Genomic DNA, 13,686 nt, shown 5'->3' with positions numbered 1-13,686 from the left:
TTGAGACATACTTACCGACAGAATTTCTGAATATTTTGGGTTATCTTATAGCCCAATGGTGCGGAGAGTAACTTTTAACAAACGCAAACCGCACACAAAAGCGTAAATTTTAAGGAATACATGAAGTCGTGGTTTAACAGAATTGAAAGAATATATCAAAACTAGTATCGTGAGTGATGGCTTGAATGCATATCCGACCTAAGGGTACATCCTGCTCTCATTGTGATTAATGACTCTAAATTCAAATTTCGAAAAAATTCAAGACACGCATAAATACTTAGTCATAAATACTCAGAACAGTGACGGACGCATTTCAATCGATCGATATCCCTCCTAAGAAACCGTCCAACAATGTGGTGGTTTTGGCTCTTGGGGTGGCTTCTTACCATAGTCACTGTAATTGGAAACGGAACCGTGATTTGCTTGATCATTGGCATTCGTCGTTTACACAACACAGCTAACTGGTTAGTGCTTGCCCTTGCCTTCGCAGACTTGTTCGTTGGACTTACGTTTTTTCCTTTACTCTTCGCCATGAAGATAGACAGCCTGAACGATCCCGACCACGAAAATGTGGATCCGTTCTTCTTGGTATCTAGGACATTCCTTTATTTCTCGGCTACAAATCTGTTCGTGATGATCGTGGACCGATACTTCGCAATTGTTCATCCATTGAGGTATTTGTCGATAATGTCGCCAAAGGTGATCAAAATTGCTATCACAATGGCGTGGATTTTACCAGTGGCATTATTTACCTTGCCCCGAGGCCTACACGTGCGAAATAGATATCTACTTGTTTTTAGAGTTTTTGTCTTCCAAGTTGTCACAGCAATTGTATTTGTATTCGTCGCCTGTCGAATATTCTGCATCCTACGCAAGATTTCGGAAAGGAGATCAAAGATTTTTGCCCAACTCCGTTTTAACCACGCGCCAAAATATTCACCTACTGTGCTTAGATCGAGCAAAGAGAGCAAAGCTGCTGCCAAAATGACAATGGCAATCATGTTTCTCTTTATTATCTGCTACGTCTTCGAGAACTACAAGTGTGTATGCTTTGTGTTCGAGTTATGTGAAACCACAGCATCTCTTGATATAGCCATTGATTTGCTATTTTTGATCAACTCTGCCTCAAACCCAATAGTGTACGCTTTTCTGAAGAGAGATGTAAGAGCTGCCTTTCAGAGTCTGTTGGCGCGTAGGAAAGTTCACGTTCAAAACATTTCAACTGGAAGAGAAATGACTTCAAGCACGCCCAGCTAGATGGAGAAAGAAGAGATGAGTAGAAGCCCTGTAAAAAGATCTTCTCCTATCAACTGAAAAAATACGCTGTCTGACTACAGTCTGTGAGAGATTTCTCAAAAAGACGAACGCTGTTACACCCAAGATCCGATTTGTAAGATTCCAATCAGCTCATTTTCATTGCTTTGTAAATTGTTAAACTAAACAGAGTTCTGGACACGGAGTGTTTCATGGATGATGTATCCATTAATACGTGGAGTCAAATACTAGCAACCTCTGAGAGTTGAAAGGTTAAAAATCCTAAAAACTTGGCCATCACGGTTCATTGAAAGATTAACAGTTTAATATGTACATGTAAAAAATGAATTGATCAATGAACCGATGAACAAATAAATAAACTATTGAAAATGTTACGAAAGTGAAAAACAATCATTCCAAAATCCATCGTTTGCGGAGCAAAATTTCTTTGACCCGAAATTCACCTTTTACGGGCAGAATTGAAAAGGGGCTGAATTAAGTAAGGATACCCGCAAGTTAAACGCGAGCGTCTATACAGTTTTCGATTAAGAGTCGTGAATTCAAAGCCAAAGTAAACGCAACAAACAATCGGAACAGCAGTAAATGTTACAGGGATCCAATGAGAACTCAAAGAAAGTCACATCAAAGTCATGCCTAAAGCAAGAAAAAAGGCTAGTGACCGAGCTGTGCTGGTTTTCAAAACCGATCCTGCGGATTAAAAGTTAATTTGTTTAATCAGCTAAATTGATAATGTAAATTGGCTACCATTAAGACTTTTTAAAGACGAAATTTCGAGCGTTGGCCCTTGTTTCGCTCTGAAGAAGGGCTTTAGAAAAACTCTTTATGAAACCAAATTATAATGTATTATCCCCGGTGCAGCACCTTTGGATATTTTGAAACTTACCTCCTTTATTCAATCCTAGATTATGGTAGACATTCTGTTGAAAAATTGCTACATGGGCGTGTGATGCATTTAAATTATGTCCAGCTGGGATCGCTTGGTGTGAGGCAACAAGGCAAAGAGAGAAAGCTATTTCAAATGTTGATTGCCTACGTGTTAAATAATCATGATCATGAAAGTTTCTACAACGGATATTTGAAAACATTTACAATACTCCACGTACCCTCAGAGATCGATAAGTGTTTTAACCCTTTCACTCCCAAAATTTCATTTGTAACTCTCATTTCCTTCTGCCTTATAATTTATGATGTTAGTTTGGAGAATTTGGAATGGATCAACCAATGACGCCTATTTCATATTTTTCTCTATTCTCTTTACTCGTCTGCTTGATATCGAACTGATAGTGTAAGGAGAAATTCTGTCTGGGTCATTAGTGGGATTTAAAGGGTTAAAAACCTTGGGTGTGAGGTTTCAGATTCTTGTGCATTTTTAAGGAATATTATAAAACTGCAACAAAGGATTTTCTGCGCGTTCTCATAGCCTCCTCATCACACTCGGTAGAGTGTGGGAGTTCTTGAGAGATTTGAAAACCCGAGACGTGGCTGAGGTGCATAACTATCTTAATTTCCCTACTCCTCTTGTGTTTAAATGAGGTTGGTAAACACGGAAACATTTCTTCGTCATTAAAGACCAGTCTAATCTCGTACCCAGATCCTACTGTGTGAGAGGTCTGGGTACGAAACTAGGACCAGTCTTTATTTATCGCTAGGGGAGGTAAAGGATCTATGGGGTATTACATGGTTTTTAGGGGGAAGGGAAGGGGCTTCAGTTGCCGCCATCAGAGTATAAAAGTTGTGCTAGAGAAAATTGACTGCCAACTAACTGCCTGTGGGGGAAGGGCGTGGGGAAGAGGAAACATAAGAATATTACACAGTCTGAGGGGCGACCAGGTAAATATTATCATGACACAACCTAAATCCTCCCAACCCCCAGGTGCTAAACAATGACCGGATCCTTGATCCTTACGATCTTGGCGAGAAAATAATCGAACTGTTTTAAGCACCTCAGTACATTTTTTCACAAAATTATGGAAGAGCGTTACCGTCCAGCTCTGAAAACGTTACATGATGACATGCGCTTAGAAAATGTGCTGTCTGAGGCATCTTTTCTGAGTGCATCATTTATTTTCTTAATTACTTGGAATTCGAACTCAATCACAATCTCTAGGTAGAAATAACACTTACAATTATTACCGTCACTTCTCTCGGACTTGCCCATCAGTGAACACTCAATAATCTAAATATAACATACCACGCTGTCGTAACACGGCGGAAATTTTGTTTCTATTTTCTTGCATTAATCAAAGATCTGACAGCTACTCTGGTCATCAATTTAAGACTAGAACAGTCCATCGCATTTGTCAAATGAAATTTAAGTGTTTCAACTTTGCTAAGGGTTCACTGAAACAACAAATGAGAGATGTTTGACCAATCAGACAACAGGCAGTATCTCAGATAAGTTATACACTACAATAACAACTTTTGAGCACCTCTGCTTTGTTGTAAACGCAGAAATATCAGCTGTCAGTTTGAAAGAATAAGACCCTAATGAGAAACTTTAAATCCTGCCGTGTTTTACAAGAGTGAGTTACATGCACCAGACCTAAACTAATTACATACATAATTCCTTATTAAATGATAACCATCTCACTCAGTCTTCCCTCCCGGGCCACTAAGCTGTTTATATTCAGACTGTTGTTAGTCACATCTTTCCCAATAAAACTCCACTTGACTATTTCTTATTAGCTCTTTATCAGCCACTGTTCAAATTTCGCAGAGGGAATTTGGACACAAAGTGATTAAAAAGGCGAACTTCCTTCAATAAACAGAAGTATCACAATATTCTCGCAAATGTTAAATTATAAAACAGTAACTTAAAGATAGAAGGAAAATGTCAATAAAAGTTTATACCACGTTTGTCCAAACCTTCCCAGTAGGTAATAGTGGAGAAAAACCTAAATGGAGGAACATTATCATTGCTAACAGCTAAATAAAGATATTAGGATGATGTTTTTTATGAAATTCTAATCCCACCTAAGAAAAGAAAATGCATCTCCCATAGCACAAAAGCTTAACTTTTTAAAATATTACAAAGTGCAAAGCTATTGTAAGATCTACGTGATCAACAATAAGTCTAATAAGACCAATATCACTTTATGGGATAAGTGGATCCTGTTAGAAGTTTGTATCATAGATAACAAAAGCAATTGTGGCTGTCTTATTGTAAAAGAAGAGAAAAAAAACGGACGGCCTTACTTTGAATTCACTAACTTACAGACTAATTCAAATTATGCAAAAGCCGCCTCCGATCCGATTTAAGATAGATACACCCGTTCAGGCAATTCTGGAGATTTGGGGAAAAAAGGAAGGTTTCCAGTAAAACTAAACGAAATGCAAGACAAGGTCACATATTTGAAACCAAGCTGATTAAATCGGTGCTACTAACAACTATCAATTCTTTATCTATAAGCAATACAACTGGTAATGTCTCATATTATATATCAATTTTGCAATTATATATGTAATTCTATTTATATTCTTTTCAGTCATTCAAGTGCTTGGCTACGGTAAAATTCAGTTCAATAACTTTGCTCCCATAGGAAAGCTGGATTGGTGTTTTGATTAGAGTAACAACACCTGTACAATTCAATTTCAACAATTCCTTAGCTCAGTGCCAAAGATACGTTGTAGAAAAAAAGGAGTCTCTTATGACTCTCTGAGCTCAGACAGTTAAATAACTCAGTCTTGACAATTCAAAATTCAACAGTATGAATTCCCAGGCCCATGTCTTTACCGGCTTGATACTCAAAACATATTTGTTAGTTACAAACTGTCCACTTACTTCACGTAACAGTTCTCTAACAAGATTCAATCACCATTTCTCTAGCGTCCTTTAGTTGACGCAGACCTGTGTAGATGAACACATACCCACTGCCCGTTCTTTAACTGCCACACTCGAGTCTCTTCTGATTGGTCCGTCACTGGCTCGCCGTTGCCTCCGATTCGCTGGGTCAGGCGCACGTACGAGATACACGCAGCTTCTGCGCTCAGAATGTGCACGTGAGGCGAGAGAATCGTTGTATTTGTGGGTGCGTTGCGTTGGCGCAGCACGTTATCGAAGTAAAACTTGTGAAACTCTAGACCTTCCACAAGATTTCCAATTGCTTCTGGTTCGAAGGCAGTTACGTGAGAGTCAACGAGTTTGCTGTACGTGTCGTAATCTTGAGTGGTTATACTGGTTATCAGTTGCTGCGTTAAGCGGATTATTTCCTGTTCTTTCTGCGATTTCCACTGCGGCTGCGCGCTGGCTTGGGTGGTACCATCTGTTTCTTCGGGATGAGTCGCCATTACATCCTCATCAGATTCCTTCTTCTTTCTCGAGCCGCTAAAATTATGCGTCGCTAAAAGTGTCGTGAGAATGGCCCCTTTAAGTTTTCGTCGCGCGTTGAATCTTCTCAAACCATCGAGCGTAGTTTGGCGATGAACTTTCGAGGCAATTCGTTCACTGTTCTGAAAAAATTGTAAGCACAAAAATAATGCATTTTATAGTTCATAATCAAAAATTTAGTTAAGCGACTGCGAGTTACCCTGGTCAATCGTGAAACCTTCTGAAGGCTGTTGGAGTAAAGAACCTGTTTGAAAGTTCAGATTCCCGTCTGTAAGGCGAGTGAAACAAGAGATTGAAAAGAATATCCCTGTTTGCAGCCCCAGCAAGAAGAAGCGAAGAAATACATCAGATCTTTATAGAGCGCATTTGACATAAAGGACAGGTGCTCAAACAATGCAAGTCAGTGATTTAGTCAATCCCTTCACCACAACACACTTGGCTCAATTAACAAGAAACTTGACAACGAACCACAAACTAAGTAATTTTCCGGTAGATTCACAAATTGTTTTGGAATAACATGGACAGGATGGCTCCGGAAAATAGAAAGAGGAGGCGTAAATATGTGTTGGTCTTTCTCTGATATCGTTTAATTTCATAGGAGAGGCAACTTCATACATTGGACAGTATGCAAATAAGAGCAACTAAATTCTGCATAATTTGAGGCTGGAAAGGTTTTAGCGGTCACAATGCAATATAAGCGCATCACTTGTCTTTTTCCGGGTTCAAATTTTCCCAATTTACGAACTACTAGTGCAAACTATTGAACTTAAAAAACAGTTTAAAATTCTGTAGAATAACAATACAAAAGGCCTTCCACAAGAACAGAAAACAATTTACATCTGAAAAATGATCATTTGCTTTTTCATGCTGGCGTAAAAGTTTTAATTGACGCTTAAATTTTCTTTTTTCAAAGTTTCTCGTCTGGATTAAAAATTTAAATAATCATTAAATAGGAAAAACATTAGAGGCCAAAAGTAATTATTGTAGATAAGGAAAAAGTTTACCAATCGTCTGTGTTGCCATCTTTTAAGCATTCAATTTAAAAGGAAAAAGGCACTTGCAGTCTAAGTATCATTTGCAGAACCGTCGGTATATTAATAGCCTACTGATTCAATAAGCCTAACATCCTTGGTAGCAGTGAAAACCATAGGTTTAGAATTGTAGTTTTGCCACGAAGAACCCTTCCATAGGCCGAGGGGAACATCTTTTAAGAATACGCCTTTTCAAAAGTGAATCGTGTAATTTTGGTATTTCAAGTGTCCAACAGTGAACGTATTGATACAACATCAGCAGACGTTCTCCTAGTCATGTCAGAACCAAAGCCTTTTTTAAGTCGATGATGTTAGGAAACACGGCTTAGTTCGCATTATTTCTTGTCGTTGTAAATATGACGGTTTTGATTGACAACTCAGTGGACTGGGAAAACTTTTAATTCAGAAAATAAACAAAAGGAGCGACCTAAAATAACACTGACGTACAAAAACTAATAGGATTCATTCGGAGGCATTGTTGGAAAATCAAGAAGATTTTCTCAAACTTTCACAACAGACTGTCAAACACGCATTCTCAGTGGACGATTAAAATGGAGGAAGCATTTTGACATCAGCCAATCACTTTCTCGCATTCGCGACGAGCAGAAATGACAAGTATGGTATCCTCGCAAAGGCTGTCTATTAACTGCATCAAAACTCCTGTAAAATATTTCAGATGTACGAATAATTCTAAAAACTGCGAACCGATCTCAACGCCAGAATGATGTGATGCTCCGATTAAGGAATTATTATTCTCAATCTTGCAGTTACGTAGCAATACACGATATCAAATTCTGACATCAAGGGTAAGCTTGCTTTCAATTTTTCTGAGTGAATTAGTTGGTGTATTCTGTGGCTCATCTTAATTCACCCGTCATATTTTCTTTCGCCGTGTTTTTGAATGGTAAAAATGTATTCAAAAAGAGGAAAACAGAACTTTATGACAAGAAAACTATGAAACAAAACACTTGCAAAGAAAATATGCGTGGAGTGTTTTTTTTTCATTTTCTCTCCTTCAAAGGATAAGATATGGTCTGAGTTTCAATATCATCAGATTCTTCTTCAATAAACAAAACACATAGCAGCTGGCATAAATACATCGCAGTTGCACAAAATTAAAAGCTTTAATCTCGTTTTTCACTTATTTGTCAGCTACTATACTTCTTAACCATTCAACTACAAAAAGGCAGCCAAGAGCTTGAAACAAACAAGTTGACTTCAAAATGGCTCTGAAATATTGTATCGACCTTGTTTCCAATTTTTTTTACAACATGTCACAAAGTTTAAAAGGGCCGTTCCTTCCTTCTTCACACAAAATGCACCAAAATTGTCTAAGATTTGTATTTAACTTATCTGAGTAAACAGGAGGTGTACTACAGTGTCACTAAATCAAAGCCATTCCCTGGGCAAATTCCCCTCAACAAGTGATGTATAAAACACACAATGGGAGAGGATTAAAGGGCAAAAGTCGCAAAAAAAAAAAATAATTAAAAAAATAACATAATTTTTCCTATAGTCTATAAACTAAACTTCCATGGAGAGGAGCTGAAAAAAAGTTGAGTACCATAAACAAACAAATTGGTCATTTCTTTGAGCACATATTGATATTATTTGCATTTTATTTCATGGAAGTGACACTGTCACATAACTGAATTGACAGAATAAAATGAATATATAAAACAACATACCACAATCCAAGGATGTTTCAAGGCATCTGCAGCTGTGATCCTTTTACTTTGATCTACAGTGAGCATTTTGTTAATAAGATCTTTGGCTTCCTCTGTTACACTGTCCCATTCTGGAGAGGGAAACTGCAAAAAAAAAAAAAAAGAGAAAAAAAAACTTAGCATGTTGAAAAAGCAAACTAAAGACGAGCTTAAGTTGTTCTTGTAATTGAAGGTGGCCTTATTTGAGAAACCATTGCCAAGGTAGCAAATAAGAAAGTGAGGTTGTATTGATCTTTCTATGAACTGGCATCAAAGAATATTCACCATTCTGGTGCACCAAAATTTAAAATGAGGCAATGTTTGAAATGAGGAAATGTGTTTGATTCATCAGTCACAAGAATGAGATTAAGTAAAATTCAGTCCCCTCTCAGGATTTCAAAATAAATGAACTACTTTTAAAAGTGCACATTTATTCATCTCCCTTTCACCGCCTTGATGTCGAGAGTTCAGAAAGTAGATTTTATCCAAGAGGTTTAAAGATGATGGACAAAAATCCCCAGGTGTGCCCAGTACAGCCATTGCAGCCATTGCAATTTTTGGCAATTGCTGCAGTCAGCAAATAAAACTGCCAAGTGTGTTACCAATTTATGGAAAAGCAAGATGTAATTTAGGATGTCATTTTAATTTTTCCAACCTTATATCTCAGTAGGTCTGTAATATTTGCAGTGGCCTCTTGTAGTTAAGGCTGGCTATGTTGTACATTCTTACATTGTTTGTGGGAGCCCACATGTCTCCTGATGCCCAAGGCAGAAGGGCAGGTATAATGGCATTTCAGACAAGGAGAATCATTTGTCCATGTACCACTGAATGCTATTGTGATCAACCTAGAGTGCCACGCCTTCAAAGTATTAAAACCTTATCATTTTGCTGTATGAATAGTTGTACTGCAGTTTTACTGCTTTAAAACACCTCTCACATCACAAAATGTATAAATCAAGCATTAAGTAGAGATCAATGAGTAATTTCTACAAAACAACACCAATATTTTATCTACCTCTTAAGAGCTAACATCATAACATCATACAGATCAGACAGTAAAGACAGCAAATGATATTAAAATCTTGGATGTTAAAAGGTCAAAGTTGAATTCTAGGTTTGACTTCATATAGTTTTTTGAGCACATGTAGGTCTCTATTTTTATATCAATGGTGTTTTTTGTATATCAATTCAGGAACAAACTCTGTGATGTTGCAAAGGAAAGGGGGCACATTTTCCATCTCCAATGCGTAGTGGAGATCTAGTTTGCAAAGCTTCATCTGATGACCATTTCTTGCCACCAAATTTATGGCCAAATTAGTTTGCAGTGTTGCTTACACCATTGTCTTTATATCAATAACAAGCTTTTTTCAGATTGCAACAACATTTGTCATGTTGTGTACATTTGTACACAATTTTTTGTAAATAAATATGGTTTAAGTGACTTTCTTTCCTTTCAAGAATGTTTCACTGCCTAAGAGTAAAATGGGAGACCTGAAAAAATGCTTAAGGGTAACCTTTGATCCATATAGGGGAAGCAGAAATACTCAGAGTAACTTCATGCTTCAAAGATCAGGGTAAGCTCTAGTGCCTTGTGGGCCACTTGGCTCAGATGCAGACTCAAATATTATGTTACTGTGGCCAGGGTTTCATTGGCAAACCCAGTCTCACAGGTACCGTGAGTTTGTTGTTATTCCTTGTCCTTGCTCAAGAGTTTTTTTACAGGATCTTCCTTTTCAAAAACCACCACACCAGAGACAAGAAAAGCCTTAAAAAGTCTAATTTACCTGTTTTGTTATTGATGTTTGCTACAATTACCTTGATTATTATCAGAAAAGATTTTACTATGCAATTTGCAATAGTGGCAGAAACCAATTAATTTTTTCATTCATTATTAAGTGAACAGCTTTAATAAAATAAAAGCTTTAATAAAACATTGTTACATCACCGGAAACAAGTTTTTGGCATTTTCTTTCCAATTTATGCATCCCCTAACCCTAACATCTCCTTGTGTACTTCATATGGTCAAGTAAGTCTTACTCTTTTTACCAATTTTTTAGTTGTTCCTTCAATCATTAAATAATTGCTTTAACAAAGCCACAGCTTAAAAAAAATGTTGGAGCAAGAGCAGCTGATGAAAGCACAACAGCACCAACAGGCGAAACTTGCTTTTTAACTCTCAGCAAACTGGCACTGACCACAAGAAAGTACACTCCATACTGGTAGGGTGATAAGAGATATGATGAGCAAAATTCTCATACTTTCAAGTTGAATAAGCACAATGATCTCACACCAGCTCACCCTCTTCAAGACTTTTTCTCAACTCCAGCTGGGAAATTTGAGCTATTGAAGTCCTAAGTTACACATCTTGAACAAAATTGCATGTTAGCAAACACAGAGCAGTCGAGGGGTAAAAGGAAGATAAAAGTAAAAGGAAGGGAGTGCACTGGGAACAAGTTTGTAGCAGACTCTTTAGGGAGTCTTCTGGAAGCCATAGGAACATCTGCAGAAAATGTTCAACTTTTTGTGAATGATAACCTTCTCTGTGAATATACTTGTATTTTAAGGGTAAAAATCTCAAACCATTGACTAAAAATATTGCCAAATATTAAATGTAGGCTCCTTTTTAAGCCATTACTCAAGTGTCTTAAGGAGGACTACTGCACCCCTCACCAAGGTCTCTTGCCTTACAAATCAAATCAAGATGCAGGAGCCAAATTCTAGGGAGGTCGCACTAAGTAAATTTTAAGGCAAGGTCAAAATCTGGATGACTTAGAACAATATTGCATTATTCATAATGTCTCAACGATCCATCTGTGTTTAATGAGGTGGCTCTGAATTCATTTTCAAAATCCATATTCTTTGTAACAGAAAGAAAACAAAAGCTTAAATGATGAAAGAAACAATGGACTTACATGCGTAATTGCCATAAGATCTTCGCAACAGCGTCCATATCAGAGATCTTGTAAATTTGACGAGAGACGCTAATTTATTTTCCACGAGCTACCATTTTACACGGGAGAAATTCAGAATCTAAATAATCAGCGTTGTAAAACTGAAAAATATCTTTTTAGAAAAAAAATAATATAACGGCTACAGTTGTTAAGTAAATTATTTCTCCACGTCGATGATTTTTTACTTCGCTCTTATCGACGCCAGGTGTTACCTGGAATAATAGCTCCTCAATTAACGCCAGAAACCACCAAAAGAAGAAACCCACAAAAAAACAATTTATCGCTTCGATATTCACGTAACCGAGTAATGTTGGTTTAGACTCCATGGCTAGTGAAAGATCATTAGTGGGAATGATTTATGTTCGCACGAATTGTGAAACTACGGCCTACCATTGTCAATCACGATTCGAAAGCGAAGTGAAAAGAATGGTAACAGTAAAAGAAAACGGACAGCAATTTATATGCTAAATAAACGAAAACACAGTTCTACATACAGGCGCTAAACCGATGGTTAAATAAAGAATATGAATAGATGTTTTGGCTTAGCTTAAATATATTTACGATTCGTGGGAAGAAACAAAAGAACGATGAAAACCGCCCGGCTCGCTCAGTATCAGTTTCTCAAAGTGAAAATACAAATCATGAAATTATGCTTATTTACTTACGTCGTAGGCCCCTGCCTTGATCTGACTGTACAATTTCTGCTGATCTTCGTCCCAAAAGGGAGGATAGCCTACCAGAAGGATGTACAGAATCACTCCACAAGCCCATAAATCTACCGCCTTGTTATATGCTTCCTTCTTCAAAATCTCCGGAGATAAATATCCCGGCGTCCCGGCGAAACCGAACCAACCTAATTTGCCGTTTTCAACTTCGATTGCCAATCCAAAGTCGGCTAGTTTGCATATCGCTGATTTTTCCTTGCTAGAGAGGAGAAGGTTTTCGGGTTTAAGATCTCTGTGCACTATATTGCTGTCGTGACAATGCTGAACACTCTGTAACACTTGCTGTATGCAGTGGGAGGCATCTGCCTCGCTGTAGTACTCTCGGGCTACAATCTCCTCGAAGAGTTCTCCACCAGTGACCATATCAAACACTAAGTAATAGAAACCTTCTTCTAAGATGCTAGAGTGAAGACGGACGATATTCGGGTGTTTCAGGCCCCGACAAATCCGAGCCTCTCGCTCAACTTTCTGGATGTCGCGCGAGGTCATCTTTCGCGTGTCGAGAATTTTAACAGCAAATTCGACTTTCCCTTCCTTCAGAACACATTTACGAACTATACTAAAGGCTCCCCTTCCAAGTTCTTCCTTAATTTCATACATATCGTGAAAAGGCCTTGCCTGAGACGCCATTTTCCACTTCAGCTATTGATCTGGTTGTGATTTTGCGATCGATCCTATCAACACCTGTGAGAAGGGCCTGGGATGAAGCGTCCGGCTTTACGGAAATGAAATGTTCAAATTACACGACAGTTTACTTCCGTTATGTGTGAAAACAAGGTATCGAAGACGCAATTAATTTTCTTCTCCGTTATCATTGATCGCTACTTTTTTCGAATTTGTAAACATGCTGTATGACCATACATTTTTACGCGTATTTTTCAGGAACGCAACGAAACGAACATTCCCTACTCCCTTAGGCCTCAGCCTTTTTGCTGTAAACCAATTGTATTGAATTCCAGCTCCAGGTTAAAATTGAATTATGCCATTAATAGTTGAGAAAAAAAGCTAGTGTTTTGATAAACAATAAAAACAAGCAAACTCCAAATGATTGCTTAGAATAGAAAATAAGTTTGAGAGACGATATGCTCCGTGTGTATATTGTTATAAGCAGATGTCATGTACTACTTGAATTAGCTAGTCATCTATTTTCGTCTTTTGTAACACCCTGCAACCGCTTGGCTGAAAAGTTTTGGATCGAGAATCTAAGTGTCCACTCCGTAAGGAGATTTCAGGTTGAATTGGCAAGATCTTTTCACCGCCTTAAGCAAAATATTTCAAGGTTAATTTTCTCGCTTTACTCATTAGTATACGCATTCAAATGCAAAATAATTAACGAAACTGCAGAAAAAGTCAATTTTATTTATTTTAATCAATGATAAAAAAATCTATAGAAAATTAAAAACGTGGGCTTAAATTCAAGAAACTAACAACATTTTTTTTGCGATGAAGAATTCCTTGACAATCGTTGCAGTAGAAATTATTTAGATTAGATTGGAAAACACTTTTAAATTCCTCAAATAATTTTAAGTTTCGTAGGTTTCATCGATGTCTCCTAAACTTATATGGTGTCCCACCTGCGACTGAATTGAAAAACAAATAGTTGACACGTTGATCGTGTCAATACCATATTGCAGCTGCTTCATTCTGGAAGAGTTTCAGTTCTGTCAGCTC

At 37.6% G+C, this 13,686-nt stretch overlaps 2 protein-coding genes across 2 annotated transcripts; one reads left to right on the top strand and one right to left on the bottom strand.

Annotated features, from left to right (window-relative positions):
- On the top strand, positions 1 to 1,767 carry LOC131796788 (histamine H2 receptor-like). Its single transcript, XM_059114388.2, has one exon. The coding sequence runs from the start codon at positions 352 to 354 to the stop codon at positions 1,255 to 1,257; it is 906 nt and encodes a 301-aa protein (XP_058970371.2). The 5' UTR covers positions 1 to 351; the 3' UTR covers positions 1,258 to 1,767.
- Positions 1,768 to 3,319: 1,552 nt separating this feature from the next.
- LOC131796659 (calcium/calmodulin-dependent protein kinase type II alpha chain) lies at positions 3,320 to 12,684 on the bottom strand. Its single transcript, XM_059114259.2, has 3 exons — positions 11,956 to 12,684; positions 8,322 to 8,444; positions 3,320 to 5,724 (listed from the first exon to the last, which is right to left on the bottom strand). Exons 1-3 carry the CDS (start codon positions 12,643 to 12,645, stop codon positions 5,098 to 5,100), a joined length of 1,440 nt encoding a protein of 479 aa, XP_058970242.1. The 5' UTR covers positions 12,646 to 12,684; the 3' UTR covers positions 3,320 to 5,097.
- Between the last annotated feature and the right edge of the window lie 1,002 nt (positions 12,685 to 13,686).

The sequence above is a fragment of the Pocillopora verrucosa genome, chromosome 1 (genome assembly GCF_036669915.1).
Source record: "Pocillopora verrucosa isolate sample1 chromosome 1, ASM3666991v2, whole genome shotgun sequence".
NCBI lineage: Eukaryota > Metazoa > Cnidaria > Anthozoa > Scleractinia > Pocilloporidae > Pocillopora > Pocillopora verrucosa.
Note: the sequence above shows the minus strand (reverse complement) of the source record. Positions and strands in the feature narration are given on the sequence as shown.